At 40.7% G+C, this 18,672-nt stretch overlaps 3 protein-coding genes across 5 annotated transcripts in view; 1 reads left to right on the top strand and 2 right to left on the bottom strand.

Annotated features, from left to right (window-relative positions):
• The window catches only part of IFTAP (intraflagellar transport associated protein), a 43,340-nt gene extending 42,831 nt beyond the window's left edge, over positions 1-509 (bottom strand). For all 3 annotated transcript variants that reach the window (XM_015864233.2, XM_015864234.2, XM_015864235.2), the window contains exon 1: positions 400-509. The gene's annotated coding sequence lies outside the window, so the exon portion shown is untranslated. The remainder of the gene's footprint in view (positions 1-399) is intronic.
• RAG2 (recombination activating 2) lies at positions 211-3,987 on the top strand. The gene has a single exon (XM_015864232.2). It carries the CDS (start codon positions 657-659, stop codon positions 2,370-2,372), a length of 1,716 nt encoding a protein of 571 aa, XP_015719718.1. The 5' UTR covers positions 211-656; the 3' UTR covers positions 2,373-3,987.
• Positions 3,988-10,153: 6,166 nt separating this feature from the next.
• Positions 10,154-14,997, bottom strand: RAG1 (recombination activating 1). Its single transcript, XM_015864150.2, has one exon. It carries the CDS (start codon positions 14,115-14,117, stop codon positions 11,007-11,009), a length of 3,111 nt encoding a protein of 1,036 aa, XP_015719636.1. The 5' UTR covers positions 14,118-14,997; the 3' UTR covers positions 10,154-11,006.
• Between the last annotated feature and the right edge of the window lie 3,675 nt (positions 14,998-18,672).

Here is an 18,672-nt window from a genome sequence, read left to right as displayed (position 1 = left end):
CATGTGCTATGGCCCAAGCACATCTGGGAAGGCTCATTTACATGCAAAAGCAAGGGGCAGTCAGCCCATCGATCCTAAACAAAGCCAGGCAGCATGCGGGCACCAACATGGTTAGAAACACGGCTGGGCCCGACTGCTCCTACATGTCTTCAACTAAACTTGATGTTTGCCTTGTATTCACGCACGGTGTTCAGTTTAAAGAGGCCGGTCCCACGACCCTGGCTGTTCGGGAAGCCCAGCCGAGCCCAGCTAAGCACCGCGGGGCCTGCGCCCCCCCCAAACCGCTCCCAGCGCTGCAGACCCCGTACAAAGCACCCGCCTTCCGTCAGCGCTCGGGGGCGGGTCCGCCCGCTGACGGCAGCGATACGGAAAGGTCCCGGCCCATTCGGCCCCACTCACCAGCCGCGGACCCCCGTCGCACCCGGGGCGGCCTCGCCTCGGAAACGAGCCTCGTAGAGCAGCCGAAGGAAAACTACCGGCCCCAGCAGGCCCCGGGGCCGGCGTTTCCATGGGAGCCCCGGGCCCTGTGTGTGGCCTTTACTGCGCTGCTCGAATGGAAGCAGTAACTCTGGCCCAACAGCCACGAGCACAAGCATTATGCTTATAAATATTTCCAGGTTCTTTATAAAATTCCGCAGAACTGGCATGCAGATTAAATGATGAGAGAACTGACGCACAATTTTAATGCCATTTATTCCAGCAGATACTCGCACAGAGTGTTAAAAACATCTTTCCTTTGTGTTGTTTGCCTCAGATATCACAAGATGACCCGACCAGCAGATGCAATGTCACTGCAGATGGTATCGGCTGTCAGCAATTCATCCTTGCTTCAGCCAGGTTCTTCCCTGCTGAATTTTGATGGGCATGTCTTCTTTTTTGGGCAGAAAGGATGGCCGAAGAGATCCTGTCCCACGGGTGTTTTCTTCCTTGATATAAAGCAGAATGAGCTCAAAATGAAACCTGCTGCCTTCTCTAGGGATTCCTGTTACCTTCCCCCACTCCGCTACCCAGCTATTTGCACACATAGAGTTAGCGGGGAGTCCGATAAGCACCAGTACATCATTCATGGTGGGAAAACACCTAACAATGATCTTTCTGATAAGGTTTACATTATGAATATGGTAAACAAAACTACCAAGAAAACCACATTTCAATGCATTGAGAAAGATCTAGATGGAGATGTCCCTGAAGCTAGATACGGACATACAATTAATGTAGTTCATAGCCGGGGAAAAAGCATGATTGTTGTATTTGGAGGTAGATCATATATTCCTCTTGCACAGAGAACTACTGAAAAATGGAACAGTGTAGTTGACTGTTTGCCATCTGTGTTTCTTATTGATTTTGAGTTTGGATGCTGTACATCATATGTACTTCCAGAGCTTCAAGATGGACTTTCCTTCCATGTTTCAGTTGCCAGGGATGATACAATCTACATTTTGGGAGGCCACTCACTTCAAAATAACACCCGGCCTCCCAGCCTATACAAGCTAAAAGTTGATCTCCCACTGGGCAGCCCAGCTGTGACCTGCTCTATCTTGCCAGGGGGAATATCTGTGTCAAGTGGTATTGTGACTCAGACTGGTGATACTGAATTTGTCCTTGTTGGGGGCTACCAGTCTGACAACCAGAAACGGATGATCTGTAACACTATAGTTTTGGAAGATAATAAAATAGAGATTGTTGAAAGGGCGAGCCCAGACTGGACACCCGATATTAAACACTGTAGGATGTGGTTTGGCTGTGATATGGGCAAAGGGTCTGTATTGTTGGGCATTCCTGGGGCCAACAAACAGTTGATCTCAGATGCAAACTACTTTTACATTTTGAGATGCAACAGAGCAGAAGAGGATGAAGAGGAAGAACTGACAGCACAGGCATGCAGCCAGGCATCTACTGAAGACCAAGGAGACTCCACTCCATTTGAAGATTCCGAAGAGTTTTCTTTTAGTGCTGAAGCCAGTAGCTTTGATTTTGATGACACTGATACTTACAATGAAGATGATGAAGAAGATGAATCAGAAACAGGGTACTGGATCGTCTGCTGTGCCAGCTGCAATATTGACATTAATACCTGGGTGCCTTTCTATTCAACAGAACTCAACAAGCCGGCAATGATCTTGTGTTCCAGTGGGTCTGGCCATTGGGTTCATGCACAGTGCATGGATCTGTCAGAGAGAATGCTTCTACGGCTCTCAGAAGCAAATGTCAAGTACTTCTGCAATGAGCATGTTGACCTTAATAAAGGGCTGCAAACTCCCAAAAAGACGGTGCATCTAAAAAAGCAACCCATGAAACGACTGCACAAAAAGAAAACCATGAAGTTAACCACACCAGTGAAAAAGTCTTTTCTTCGGAGATTATTTGAATAGATTTGTACCATTGATTTGTATTCAGCTGGGAGACTAAAACAGCTAGCAATGGTTGAAACAAAATGGGTTCCTCAGGTTCCTACTGATCATTTTATTAAGTTGATATCATCTCAGTATTTCAGTTATATTTCAAAGCTTATGAATGGTTTTTGTTTCTTATGTATGTTTTTGTAATGTCCACATGGGAAGCTCATCACAGAGGGCATTGTATAAACACACAGATATTGGTAACTCCTGTTGTATTTTTTACAGTAGTATAACTTACTCTCCGGTCATTCCCAATAAATGTGGTAGAACTGCTTGTAGGAAAAGACGATATCTCGTGTACTCAGTGGTGTTAGCATCTGCCAGTAAACAAAGACCATATTGCCCATTTTATTTGTTCTTTTTAATCTTAGTGAGTAATTCTAGTAATATTTGGCCTAATTTATTACTGCCTGACTCCAATTTTATGTTAGTGTAATAAGCTAAAATTAGACTAATTAATCTGTTTTTAAATTGAAGTGATTTTTAAGTCCCTTGTGTCAGAAACAATGAAATATTCAGACACTGAGGGTCAGTTTTCTTCAGGGACTTTCATTATAGAGATCTTTCTTTTCAAGCATTTAATTCTGGATAATTCATTTTTTTACTTTGAAAGGTACTGAATGGTGATGTGTCAGTTTTGGCCAGCATTAAGGATTATCACCTGACAGTAAGAATTAAATTGAGTGTGTAAACCACCGTGCTCAACAACTGCCTTGCATTTGTATTTTTTAAAATTTATTAGTTGGATAATGAAGTTTGTAATAAAAATGAATGGGTTATTTTCACCTATTCTTGGCATAAATCAAACACTGAAAATCTCAAAGTCTAGGAGAGGACAGTATGTGTGCTTGGGAGGTCCATCTAAAGTCTGTAAGGGGTCTGGCTTCACAGCTGCCACATGCTGTGAGCTGCCATTGACTTTAGAAGTTCCTTCTGATGAATAGGACTTTTATCATTTACTCCAGGTCTTCCCTTGCATGTTTCTTTCTCTGCTCCTGCAGGGTGATTGGGTAGAGTGTGACAGTATGAAAGTGCAAGCTGTTGCTCAGGGTGACTCATTGCAGTGTTGAGGGTGAAAACAAATGCAGCTAGCTGCTCAGAGCATGGGGGCAAGACTGGATCCAGATTGAAAAGGACATTGTCAAGGCTGAGTAGCCCAAGAGTTTACTAACTTGTTGTGGAATCTTTTATCGGCTATCTGCAAGCCTCATCATTTTTTACTCCATTTTTTATTTTTATTACTGTTCCAAACATCTTTTCAAGAAATCGATACCATCCATTCAACATTTGTGAGCTAACACTAATAGCTCAGTATTCACAGTCCAGTTCTTGTGCTGGAGTCCTGAATAACAAGGAAAAGCAGCAGGAGCAGCTGTCAGCCATCTGATCAGTATGTGCAGACCCTGAGCAGCCACCCCTTTCAAAAGCAGCAATGTGTTCCCATCAGCACAAATTGTATGCGCAGTTCTCCCTTTGACACCTTCACGAGTCAACAGTAGAGGATAGCAAAGGGTAACAAGACAAAATTTCTATTTCCAGACACTTATATTCTGATGGAGGTTATATAGTGTGGGTAGAATTTGTAAGTGGGAAGTAGATCATACTGAGACTTGTTTCATCCATTTTTACATTAGTGTAAATCCATAGATTTAAATGATAGTTTCCTCTTTCCTCAAAATATACACAGAATAAATAAGGCTGTATGTTTTTCAAAGGAGTAAGTGAAAGTTAGAGCCATGTAAAGTCCCTTTAAGCTGCTGAATTTCGATAGACAATATCCTCTTTTGTTGGTTAGTCATAGGTATTACTCAGCCAAATTGTCATTAAAATATACATTCAGCACACGTTACAAACTTCATTTACATCAATAACAAACAGTCTCCACATTAAAATTCTAGAACATCATCACAACACTGACAGGAGGATAATAGATGCACACAACAGAAATCCACCCCTCATCCCTCCACCACTGTACAGCAGTGAAGGACTCCTCACAATTACTTTCAGTCCCTGGCAATAGCCAGTTTGCGTTTTGCCTGTTACCCAGTTGCTATTGATATCTCAAATTCCTGAGGAGCCACACTGGGCAACAAATTTGTTTGGTCTATGGCTTTTTTAAATGTATGTGTCACTTCATAAGAAGGGAGAAATCACTTAGTCAAACCATGTCCCAGCCTTGCAGTGAAGGGTAGTAGAACAAGCATTAAATCACATCTCAGAGTTACTGCTGGAAGAGTAAATCATAGGTAAAGTAAAAGATAAAATTCCTAAGGACTCAGGCATAAGGAAGTGTGTGACCAGTGACCTGTAAATGAAAATGTTTCACGTAGCATTCAAGGTTGCAGAAAATGTTTAATTATTTGATAATTCTGATGAAGCTTTTGAGGCATGTACTTGTTAGAGCATTGATTGTCTTTAAAACCAGCTAATCAATATGTTTCTTTCTCATGCAAGGTAGAATTCGAGGATAAAATTAAGCAGATTCGAGTGCAGAGCTAAATCCCTATTGTGTCTGCATCCTACTGACCTGTGTGCTTTGTAACCACAACAAGCAGCATCAGAGTTCCCAGTCACATTTTAGTGTTGCTGTTGTTATCATCAGCATATAATGGTATATGGTTTTCCTGCTTGTGGAAGGTACTTAAATGCTGAAGTGTCTAATTAATCTACAGGAAAGACACAGCACAAACTTTAGTGGTAGCACTAAAACGTGTCATAGTTCAGAGTGACTCATTGCACCAAAAGACCATTGAGAAGAGTGAAAATACTGCCACTGGGAGCCCAAAGCAAAAGGAAAAGATTTGTGCTCAGATTGAAAAGGAATCTTTAAGGTTATTTACTACTAGATTTAGTGCAGTGCACACAGAAGGACTTGCTTAATTGTTGTAAGGATTGGAGACTCTGGCTCCATATTTGATACCTACCCTCTCCCATTTCAAGCAAGACTAACTTCTGAGAAGAGCTTGAGAAAATGCCTGTTTTGTGCCTGTATTTGGGTTTTGGAAATCGTCCCTCTTTAATAAAAAATCAAGATAAACATTGTAAAAGTCTTCTGATTTCTCAAAGCATGCATTAGCCACTGCAATATATGCAGATCCACCTTTTTGTTGGTACTTATTGTGATTTCTCTTGTTCAAAATGCCCATCTTAAGAGGAAGAGCTGGGCACTGAAAATACAGCAGTTTCACCTTTTGACATCTCTGCTGGTGTTGCTAGAAAAACTGCTAATTAAATCCTTTCTAAAGAGTCTTTTGGGACTATGGGCAGTATTAAGCTTATGAAGAAGGTAGAAAAGCTCCTGTACTAAAGAGTTGGAGCTGATCATTTCTTTGAAAATTATGCTATATTCGGTCACCTGAAACAGCAGTTTGAAGAACAGTGGTGGTAGACCTCATTACTCTTCATCTGATTCTGATTCTAGTGAGAATACACAGGAAGTAAATTTCAGTCAGTTATTATGGCCTGTAGGGAGAGGGAGGTGACTGTCCCCTCTACTCTACCCTTGTAAGTCCCCATTTGGAGCACTGCATCTAAACTTGGGACCCCCAGTACAGGAGGGATGCAGAGCTGTTGGAGTGGGTCCAGAGGAGGGCCAAAAAGATGAAAGGGTTGAAGCACCTCTCATGTGGAGAAAGGTTGAGGGAGCTGGGCTGGTTTAGCTTGGAGAAGAGAAGGTTCCAGAGAGACATTATGCAGCCTTCCTATACTTGAAGGGAGCTTACAAGCAGGAAGATAACTGGATGTTCACATGGTCTGGTAGTGATAGGACAAGGGGGAATGGTTTTAAACTAAAACAGGGTAGATGTAGGTTAAATGTTAGGAAGAATTTTTTTACTCAGAGGGTGGTGAGACACTGGAACAGGTTGTCCGGGGAGGTTGTGGGTGCCTCTTCCCTGGATGCATTCAAGACCAGGTTGGATGGTGCCTTGGGCAGCCTAATCTAGCAGCTGGCAACCCTGCCTGTGTTGGGGGGTTGGAACTAGATGGTCTTTAAAGTCTCCTCCAAACTAAGCCATTTTGTGATTCTATGGTCATTAATTTAGGAATAAAAGAATGAAATCATCACATTTTACCAGAAAACTGTCTGGGGGGATTGGTTTTGTTTTTGTTTTACTCTGTAAATGAGTTCCATTTTTTCCATCCAGGAATTTTTATTTATTGTCAGCTGAGAGAATTAAGTTGGTTATATAAAGTCTAGAAATTAGGTACCTAATTACCTGGTTGCATCAGGAAATCAGGTAGCTAATAATGTAAATGCTCAATTTGCTCAGCATTAATTCCATCCAGGCTAGTTGGTTTATGTAGGTTACTTGACCCTGAGATATCAATGGAAGGAAAGAAAGACTTTCCTATTTGGAGTAAAGGAAAACTAAAAATCATGAACTTAAAGATAGATCCAAACTAACCTTTGCAGGGGCAAAATCTATGATGAGACAAGAGTTGATGCAAAGAATGCACAGAAGTCAGTAAAGAGGCTTAGCGCAGTAACATGGACATAATAGTCAAGGCTGATTTTTAACAAGTACTGGGGTGGTGTTTGTAAATGAAGCAAAAGTTTTTTTCTACAGACTAAATACAGCTGGTTTTACTTTCCTGTCAAACAGCTGCCTGTGGGAAAAGGTGCAGAAAGGGCTGTTTAGATGTGTGGAGCAATCTTCACTTTTGTTAACCTGGTGACCTCAGAACAGGGCTGGAATCCCAGCTGAAGGCTCTGGGTATTAGAACAGTCCAAATCAAAAAGCAGGCACAATCTAAATGAAAAGTGAGACTGTTATCACAACCTTATGTGCGCAGGCAAAAAACTATAAAGAAACACAAATTCAGAAATTTAAATACTTATAAAACCTTTATTTGAAACAAGCATTACAAGTAAAGAAACTAAAACAATAAGAAAAAGTAAAATGATGAAGCTGTGCTGTGAGACAGCACGCAGAACTAGGTGCAGTGAGAAGCTGGGATACTGTAAATATCTAAAGTTTGTGTCTGAATTACCTGAGTACAAGTCAAAGCTGGATTGCTTAGAGTCAATAGAATTATTCCAATGAAGAAAAAACTTGTGAGACCACAGTCAAGACTTCTCTTATATTCACATCATTTCATAACAAGGCAACTCATAATCTGAAGCCCTTGAATAAAACTAACAAAACAAGATACATAATGTCATTGTATAAAGAATGCAGTCAATACAGTTTCAAAAAAGAAAAAGAAAAGCATTCACCTTGGAGTAATTGCTGACAGATTTTTACCAAGTATTAGCATAGAAAAAGAAAATGTGAAGGTTTGAGAGAGTACCACGAATAAAAGTGTCTCCACTTTTCTAAAGCCTCTTCAAAACCAAAAAGCTTAACAATAGGCTGAGTAAACAAATGATGCACCTGTCTGTAGTCAAAATGTGTTTTCTCTGGGATGCATGCCTGTGTGCATGCAGCATTGTTATTTTATTCCTGTTTACAAAGCTCCACTTGCAGGTACCTACCCTTTCAGTTTTGTTTGTTTTAATGAGTTCAGAACTCTCAAAGAGTCTCTTGATTTATGCAGAATGTTAACAATGAGGAAAAACAAAGATTAAAGTAGATTCAAGCCTAAAGAAAAGAAAAAATTAATGCTCGCCCGTGTCAATCATTCTGCCCATAGTTGGCAGGATGTGAAATGTGTTTTGGGGGCTCCATAGTATTTCACAAAAGAATACTTCCTTATCATCCTCCCTGCCTGTGTCCCAGTCCATGCACTGTTCAGCCTGATGAGTTCATGAGTTCATTGTGAGAAATCAGACATATATGGATGAGATGTACTCAGCTCATTTAAATGGAGTGGGACAAATTGCTTGCTCCTATGTAAGCAGCATGTTAAAATTAATTTGGAATTTGAAAATGTCAGTGGAGTCACTGAGATTACGTGTGCAAAATGACTGAAGTCTGGCTTGTCTCTGCAGTGGTATGTATGCAGTGCAAGAAACAGGCTGGGATGACTTGTGGGTGAAATTCACTCTTGTGCAAAAGCAACATATGCCGCTTAAACAAGGTGAAAATCACCATGAGCTCAGTTAGGACTATTAAACTCGACCTTAGGCTATTCAAGCAAAGGAAGAATGAAAACTAAGGTAATACAATTGCCCTAAATAGGCACACAATGGGGGGGGGGGGGAACTGTGCAACTATTTGCATAATGAAATATAGTGTACTAAAAATACAAAGCGTGTCTGCATTTACTGCTAAAGGATATTCTTTGCCATACAGCTGATACTCATACTCCACAGGAAACAGTTGTACTTGTCTGAACTTATTAGTAAAAAATGTTACTTATGTAAACCTGGCATTTATGCTCAATGGGAAGTACTTGTTTTATTCAAGGAACTGGAAGAAATAATTTTATTTAGAAATGAACACTCAGTAAGTGCAGATGTACATGGTAAACCATAAAAAAGACTGCTGCTTATATGACTCCTTAGAAGATAAAATGTAAGAAAAAGACACTATTGCTAGCCTCAAATTTTGACATAATGTTAAAATATATTTAAAGAAACCCTATTAAAACTAAATCCTAAATTACAAAATACCTTAGAAAATTGATTTAAAATAATAATAAAAAAAGACATAATCAGAATATCATTAATTTTTATACTTGTTTCTAATGCTTAGCTCTACTTCTTCATAGTCCATAAATAACAAATACCAGACTCTCAAAGATTTAGTAAATAACAAGAGCAAGATGTTACTAACAGAAACCTCAGACCAGTAGTCCTTTAAGTTTGTTGTTCCCTTACATTCACAAACCAACTCCTGCCACATTAAAATAAAAACAAAAAGCATTGCTTTTTTTGATCCATGCTTTTGATTGTTTGTGCACTTAATCTTGTTTCTGAAGTATTTCTTCAGACACAATCATGCCCTTGCTACAGGTGCTAATGTGAAAGGTTAGGCAATTTAGGGATATCTCAGATATTTCTGAGTATATTTCTTGCCTGTATCATTGAATAAAATCCACATTATTTAAACATTTAATTTTTGTTACATGTAAGCTACCACTAAATGCTTACATTATGTATGCATGCATGCATTCAGTGGTCAAGTCACACTTGAATTTAAGCTTGCATTTGAACACTGCTGAATAAAGACTTGTTCATTTGCACTGGTGATGTGTCCAGAAATAATTTAGTTTCCAAACCTCATGGTTTATACACATTAATTTTTAAATCCTTTTATCTGTTTAAACCAACATTATCCACAAGAATTACTGGTGCAACCTCATCTGATCTGAGCAGCCTTTAGTCGTGTAGCAATGACACTTCAGAAAGGCAAATACTACCAATATAATGGTGCTCCTGATAGAGTTCAAAATATGAGGAATGCTAACTAAATATTGTTGTAATAATGTAAAATACACTACACGGTAATTTCAAGGCAGCACATTGTTCTTTTCCCTATACCTTTATATAAACTATCCTTGAGGTTAATAAACATCATTCTTGACATCTTATATATCTAGAAAATGAAATAAGTGACATGTCCTGAAAGAGAAAAAGCTCAGTATTGGATAGTGTTAGAGCATATCAGAAATGGTAGGGGAACAATTTAACGGAGAAGATCGGAACACCGACATGTACCCGATAAAGTTAACATCCACCTCCTGAGAAATGGGACTGCTATGACTTTTTGTTATCTGGTGAAACTGTGGGCTTGCATTCAATGACATTTTAGTGGTGACTTCAGTAAGGCCAGGAATTTACCTGGTAAGATTAAACTGGTACAAAGTGTACTACATACTGAAGTCAGCATCAAAATCTGAAATTTGTATTAAGCAACAAGCTGCATAGCAGAGCTTAAATGTATTTTGTATAGTGAGATAAACACAAGACACTGTAATGCTAATTTAGGAGCACAAGCACAGGTTTACATTTTAGAGTAAATGCACTACAATAAAAATATCCTAAAAAAATCATAGCTACCTTTCTTTTATCTTCATATAGTAAATTAGCATGCTGATACCACCACCTTCTCCTAAGCAGAACTACAACCTAAACATTAAATGTTGTAAATGTCTGAGATCAAAGTTTGTATCTTTAGTCAGTATATTGTGTAAAAATACCCAAACTTTGTCCATCCCAAAGCAATTACCTAACTGTCTCACTACCAAATCTTGACTTATAAAAGCCAAAGAGCCATCAGTAAAATAATCAAATCCTCTTGAAAAGTAAATAGCAAAATAGCCTATAAAATGCAAACAGAACAAATATCCATGCTCAGTTTTTCAGCCAGTGTCATAACTTTCCAGTATTATATTCATTCCAAAATACTGCTCTATATAAAATCTTGTTTACTCTGTCTTCCTCACTTATAACCAACACTCTGAGACCAAAATAAATTTATGGTCCTTCTCTGCAATTTGTTTCAACTTCCTTCTTGCATAACAACAGGTAAACCCATTGCTGCATTGCTTCTGTTCAAAGCTTCCAACAGACAAGGCATTTCATTAAACTCCCCTCAGCACCTTTAAAAGGGAGTATTAAAATGAAAGCTTCAGCCTTCCCTGTACCTCTACAGGCCTGAAAAGGAAGCTATCTCCACTCAGAAAGACTATCACAAACCCAACACCAAATGTATTTTACATTTAGAGTTCCACTGAATCATTGCTTTCCAAAGAGATTTCTGGTGGCAAAGAATCACCTAATCCATCATCTGGATCAATCACAAAGCCTTGGCTTTTTAACATTTTATGAGCATTCATGAACTTCTGGAGGTACTTAGAGGTATATAGCCAGTGATGCTTTAAGACATCCTCCATTTCATAGAATTTGGACTGCCTGGCATTCATTTTTCGGAACCTCCTAAACAGTTTGTTCCCAGACTCATTTCCCTCACTTGCCCAAGCACCAATGGACCCATCTCTTTCAATGATTTCAGGTACATGAGCAAGGGTTTTGTGGAAGTAATTGGTAATCTTGCCCTCATATCTATATTTAAACTTTGTAGACAGAAGCTCTGCAAAACGCTGTGAATTGTAGCTGTACTGGCACAGCAATTCTGGACACTCTTTGGCAGGGCATGAAGATCGCCATACTGGTTTCATTTTCAGATAAAGGTCCATTAGTTCTTTTAGGGCTTCATGCCTTTCCTCACACTTTATTAATTCACATACTGCCTCTACTGTCTCTTTGGACATAAGCTTTCTGGCAAAGTTCCCACTCATCCTCATCATAGGTTTTAATTTCATCTTCTTCCTGAGATGTTTGTCAAGAGTCAACTGCCACCTCTTCCTCTCCTCTTTAGATGCATCAGGATTCTTATAGACTTCACCAATCTCCATCTGGAAAATCCTGTAAAATTCTGTTGCGTTGCCAATGTCACAGTGCAATGCATCTATGGAAGGAACAGTCTCTATAAAAGGTTTGGCCGAAACACCCTTTACTCTGTCACGGAGCTCATCAACAGATTCGTGATATGGGTTGGACCTCCATATTTCATATCGCTCCAGATTTTCAGCATGGCTTCTGGTGATAGAGTGGAAGACCAAATTCTGGGAGGCCTCCAGACGGGTCGCATCACAGAGGGTACAGATATAAGTGGAACCTGAGGCCTCCAGCCCTTCCACTTCCCTTACAAGTTTCTCATCATAGCCTGTACCTCGAAAAATGAATTTGAATGTTCTCAGAATGCCTCCCATTTCAAGAAGCAGTTCGCTGTTCTTCATAGCCTCTCTTTCTGCTATGAGAGGGCTCAGGATTGCTGTCAGAGTTTCATGGTCTGATTCATCAGCCAGCATAAGGCACAAGGGTTTGCAACACAACTCTGAATTGGGCTTTACTTCTTCAAAGATCCTTATCCTTTCATTCCCATGGTCTATAGCAATGTTCATGACTGTAAATGAAAAGCGTACAGCCTTCTCTGGGACAGCAGGACCACTTCCATGCTTCTCACTGACATCTCCCATTCCGTCACAGCACTCTTTTACTACCACATTGAAGGGACCATTCAAATAGTCATCCAGGTTTTTTGCCTTCATGCCCTCCAAGATTTCTTCCTCCATGTCCTTTAAAGCAGAAACCAAGGCTGTATCATATCGAAATCTTTTTGCAATTGTGTCTATTGGGTAGTCGTCAATCGAGAGGGGTAGTCCTGATAGTCCATCTATAATTCCCACTTCTGTGTTAGTGGATACATTTTTCAAGGGAGGTTTCCATTCAAAAGGATGATAACCTGGTAAGAGGGCTTTCTCAGCAGTGCGAAGAGCATGCAGTGGCTGGAAGATTTGCCTCCCAGTGACAGCTTTTACAGTTCGGTACATTTTGTGATATTGGCTACAGCTGAGAAATGTGTTGATTCGGATTGCCAGGCAAACAGCAGGATGAAGACCAGATCCTCTGCCTTGCATTATAGCCTCCAATTCATCTGCTTGCTTGTGTTCATTTTTTGCTCTTAAAGCTAGCAGAAACAAAGTCATGCATACAGCCTTTATATCACCACCCTCTTCTTTCTCAGCAAAAGCCTTGACTTGACGTTTCAGTTCTCTCAGACGATGTTTCTGAGCTCTTCTGGTCAATGACAGAAGATGCAGCCTTGGTCGGCCACCTTTATTTACAGGGTTATAGAGCAATTTGTCTTTCATCTCCCTGTGGTTAGAGAAGTGTTGACCATATTTTCCGTGTGAGATCTCTTCATCACATTCTGGTACAGGGCATCTTATGCTCAGGCTATCAAGGATGTTCAGGAAAGATTTCACAGGGGTTACCAGATCAGTAGGGAAGCAAGGATACCAGCAGGAGGGGCAATAGCTGTCCATGACTTTGATACAACTGAGAATGCAAGTTCTGCAAAACAAGTGTCTACATGTTGTTTCCACTGGGTCTGCCAAAATATGCTCACAGATCTGGCAAGAGATGGATTTAATGAAATCTGCTGGATAATCAACTGCAAGCAGCTTGGTGCTGAGATGTCTGTTCTTGCAGTTGGTAATCTCTTTCATTACATTTTTGTTATTTATCAGCGCTTGGTTCTTCATGCCTCTGTCAACTCGAGCACGTTCTGCAGTGATCTTCACACGCTTGCCATGCTGTCCATTGGGTGGTTGGCTTTTTCTCTTGAATCCCCGACTGGGCGTGTGGCACACTTTGCAGTTTGCAGAGTGAGGCTGCCACTCCATTGTGCTGTTCCTAGGAAAATAAACTTCACAGGGAGTATTACTGAATTTCCTGTGGATAATGCTCCAGCAGTTGTGACAAAATCGAGTGGGATGGATAGTGTCAACATCCCCTCTCACATCAATCTTAAAAACTTTTGCAATAAGATCTGGCCAAGAGGTTGCTTTTTTCTCTTTCTTTCTCAGAAGCCACAGAGTTTCATCATCTACTGGTCCATGGACTGGATGAGTTCTCTTGTAGCAATCAGTTTTAAACGAAGCTCCACAGATGCGGCAAAGATGCTTTAGGTTGTTCTGGTGAGCTGCATTGTCTTGTATTTGCATGTCGTTGACATCTTTCTCACGTGCCTGCATACTGCCCATGAAGTCCATCTGTGTCAGAATTACCTTTTCTCCTCTTGGAACTTCTTCATCTTTATGCAGTATGTTGTTTTTGTCTGTAGAAGCTACTTCTTGTTCTTGATTCTTGCTTATGCATTGGTTTTTATCAGAAGGTGCTTTTTGAAATGGTCTCACTTTAAACAGCTTAAATTTCCACTCCGAAAATTTTGCATGTGGATGCTGAATCTCTTCAGGCAGGTCCATTTGTGATGTTATCGATATCTCCAGTGTGGCAGAAACCAAATCACCTGAGAAAGAAGCAGCAAGTTAGCTTATGTTCCAAAATGAGAAATAGTGCCGGTGCCTGAGCATGTGCTCTTAATACAATAACTTTAATCACTTTAACTGAGAAATGCTTTTTAAGTTCCTTTGCCCAAGACACCTACAAACTGAGAGATCCAAATGTGGCTATCCACACAGTACCTCAGAGAAGTACTTGGTTGTGTTTTGACTTTGATCACGGGACATCCATAGTCTGTCATACCACCAATGCATACTGCATACACCCACTAATCATCAGGTCATAATTTCCCAATCTGCCACTTTCTTCTTATAACTGATTTTGCAGTAAGTAAAGCTATGACAGACAGCAGAATTATGTTCAGAAAGCGTGGCAAGTTCTTCGTATGAAACTGAACAAGATTGGTGGCTTCAAGACATATTTTTTTCTGTCTTGTGCTGTATTATTTAAATCACTTGAGACTACTGCTGTCACACCACTTTTTGGTCCTTGATTCTGACCTGAAGTGTCTAATGCATGCCTATGCCTTCCTACATAGGCAGAGCAGCACACGCCAATTGGTCCCTATGCAGACTTTATTCAGACCTCAATTTTGTAAGATACTTTAGTATACGGATGCTGAATGTGAGTGGTTTCATTAAAGCTGTAGGAGCGTAAACTCTGTTGATGTAAAGTGCAATGGTTCCCTGGACTCTAAAGGAGATATGGCAATTTATACTCACTGCATATTTGCTCTAGAGAGAATATTTATACATTTCAAGTTAGTCATATGTTTAAGTGCCCTGCTGAGAACTCTGTTTGTAAGGATTACTGATACTGGAAAGCTGAAAATGTCTGTTCAAATTTGACCCCAATTGTAGCTTTCATAGAGATGCAACCAAAAGTAATATCAGTGTGGTTGCCATGGGAATATGGTGCTGTATAAAAATAAATAGAAGAGTTTCACCTCAAACACTGAAACTTTGTGCTACTGCATTAGATATAGAAAAAAAAAATCACATAGAAACAAATATAGAAGTGACTAACGTATACTTGCTTATCTGACAACGAGAAGTGCAGAAAGTGAAAAAACAGCAAAGAGAAGATTAAACTGTGATCCCTGATTGTTTCACTTATTTAACTCTTGTTTTACTGTTCCGATTGGGATGAATTAAAAAAGAAAATTATAATAATAGAAAAACTATACATTAAGACTATGTACTTCAAACTGGAAATTCCATTGGTATGCTTTGATTTCTTTGATTATATCTCCCCCTTAGCTAGTCACTAAAATTGCTGGAAATCTCAGTTCTGTGTCTATGTGGAAAGTGTTCCTTATATGAAATATATCCATGCCACGATCTGGTGATGCTCAGGGTGTTTCTGAGATTGTTATATTGATAACCTTTCAATAAAGCAAAATCACTGTACAAACTTTGAGAGCCTGCTGGGAAAGGACTGCATGCTTTGATAAAGTTATAGATCCAGAATGACAAACCAGTCTTCTCAGCTTTCCTTAAGAGCAGTGTTTAGCTTCGAAATTGTTCATTAGGCCTTGGCAACCAAAGTTAACATTTATTTTCTTTCTACTTTCTCTTCATTTCATCCTACTGAGAACAAGCTGCCCATACCTATGTCCCCATCTGCCTGCGTTGCTCGGTCCAGCTGCCCGTGCTGCTGAACATCGCGAGCTGCACTGCAGCCCCCTGCTGTCCACAGCCGAAACAGCCTGGCAACGTGCTTGCTTGTGCTCTGCTGCTAGTAGATCTGTGATCCTCTGCTGTGCCCAGATGAATTCAGATCATTACTACTGCCCACTTCCTTGGCTGCATCCTGTGGCAGAGGTAGTAAAACCTATCCACTGAGCAATAACCTATTTGCCCCTGAATCGTCTTGCATTCCTACAGATACATGCTCTATTACCTGCAGCACTGGCTGCCCTGTGCTGTCTGCAGACCTCTTTGTGTGAAAGGAAATTTGTGTAATTTCACCATCTCCAGCTGCAATTTCAGAATGCCTCAACACATACACAATGCTTATTTAGGGCAATACCTAGTTCATTGTAAATAAACAGCCAACACTGAGTACATTTAAAGCAAAATATTTAATACTCTCCACCCTCAGCTATCCCTTAGACTATGTGCCACCTTGGTGCCTTACTGATCTCCAAAACTATTAATTACCAACTCTAATGAAGCTTTACCTTCACTAAAGAAAATCTGAACAATCTTTTATTTTTCTTTTCTTTTTTTTCTCTCTTTCATTGAACATTCCTTTGAAGAAATGAATGATAAAGAACCCCCTAAGGTCCTGGCCTTAGCCTCCTGCAGGAGATAGTAGCAGCCAACAGGCTACTCATCAGACACTTTAAATGGCCTGGCTGCCAGGCAGTAGAGTTTCAAGCAGCTCTCCTGGGAAAGGTAGAAATATCCCCAGTGCTAGGAATATTTCCTGCTAGATTTGCCTTTGGTATGTTATTCTAGTTGTGGGTCACAGTGAACAATCCTTCTCACTGTTTATCCCACTCAGATTCTTACAGAGTGAACCCCAGCCGTGAACCCCAGCCATGGTTATTTAATCAACTCTTGACAGCTGTATTCAGTATCATCTCTTTTTACCTTGAAAAGGGAAAAGAAATCCCTTTTCTTCCCAGCTCGCAATATTTCATACATTTCTGAAGAAAAGCAAGACTGTGATATTCTTAGTCATGTCAAGGAAGACCTTGCTTTATGAACAGACTCACTGCACGTATTGAATGAAATTGACTTGCACATTAAAACAGGAAAATGAATCAACATTCAGATGTCCTACAAGCATTTGAGTTGCTGTCATTATTTCAGCCAGCCTACCTTTAGCTCCCTGTCAGTGTGCAGAGCTGCTGTTATGTCTGTTCAGTTTGCTCAACATGTCAAGCTTGCTTGCTCTCCCGTGTGCTCTTGCTCTTTCTTTGTCCCCTCTGCTTTTTAAAGACACTGCAGTGCTGTTTATCTCACTTATCCCTGTGCCTCTGAGCTCCCAGTACCACTTTGGTGCAAACCACAGGTTACTTCAACTAAACACAATGCAGAACTCTCAAATCCAGGTGGCACCTGGCAATTTATGAGGCTTAACCACAAAATTCATAAAAACAAGGTCTTCTTGTGTGAGACTCTAGGGCTCTGAGATAAGTATGCAGCCTCTCTGAGGAGCACCTGCAGTGTTAGGACAACGTTTTGCATTTTGCTTTCTTGTTTCTAGCTTCAGAGCTGGTTTCCTCACTGTCAGCTATCAGAGAGAAGAACCTGGTGTCTGGTCACACTACAGTCACACACCGAAGCTGTTTCACTGAAGGCCAGGCTGTGTTAACAACAGCCAGGCCACTGGGGTCTGGGACCACAAAATTTCTTTTCTTCTGATCTCAGTATCTCACTTTCAGAGATATTACCTTCCCGATGGCATCCTGAAGATCCTCGACAGGACAAGAAATTAACAATATAAAAGCTAGTTCTGCATTCTGAGTAACTGGTCGATAGTACACCAGGCATAGGCAAGTGTCCACAGATGGTGGGCAGTGAAGTTCAGAGCTCACACTCAGTTTTGACTAAGCAAGTATGTCTCAGAAACTCACTCCAAGTGAAAACAAATTCTGTTACACAAGAGCACCCTGAAGGATTTTGGTCTCCCCAGAAAATATCATGCAACAAAATGTAATGATCCACCAAGCCCTCCCAAAGTGAACATATGCTCACACCCCAGAAGCGGGAGTTTGCAGTAGCAACACTTGCTATAGGTAAAAATGATGAGAGGATTCCCTCCTATTATCAGCTTTGATCTTGTAGAACAACAGTTTCTTACTGTTCTAATAAGATGACAAGTTGTAGAGAAGTGAAGCTAGACCTGGGTCAGTCACTGATTTCACAGTACGTGTCACAGGAGATGCCAGTACCTCCTCAGTAACTAAGTGCAATTATTTGTGCCAAAACAAGCAATGTAACGACAAAGAAAACAAGGTTTGGTAGCAAACCCTGATACACTTGGTCAGATTGTGACCAAAATCTCAGTCCTGCTCTAGAAACAAGTGCATGTGAGCATCAGGACAAGGTGGAGCAGAAATCACAGTAGTTGCCCCCAGGCCAAGGCAGGTTAGACTAAGGTTGTCCTGACTCTGGTGCTTGCTCTCCAGTGAGAAGGTGTCATTGCCCAGCTGTAAGCATGGCATTTCTGCTCTCTCCATCTTGCCAGGACTTCCTCACAACACGCCTGCCTTTACTGTCCCCTCACTAGCATTTGGAGAGGCCTTTTCAAAAAGATATCAGGTCACACTGCAACACTAGATATCAATCAAAATAACTCTCTGCAGGCTCATGCTGGTTTCCTCCCTTATCTTGAAACAGCAGATGCAGCTCGCTGACAATATGCACTGAGGGATCAGGGGCTCTCAGAGAAGTAGCTTAGCACATCTATCCCCCTGTGGCACTCATTCAAAACCTCACCCAGGCAGCTGCCCACCGGCCCCATTCCCTGTGAGACTGAGGTCTGGTTTGAACAGCACCGGATGAG

Source organism: Coturnix japonica, chromosome 5 (assembly GCF_001577835.2).
Source record: "Coturnix japonica isolate 7356 chromosome 5, Coturnix japonica 2.1, whole genome shotgun sequence".
Classification (NCBI taxonomy): domain Eukaryota; kingdom Metazoa; phylum Chordata; class Aves; order Galliformes; family Phasianidae; genus Coturnix; species Coturnix japonica.
Note: the sequence above shows the minus strand (reverse complement) of the source record. Positions and strands in the feature narration are given on the sequence as shown.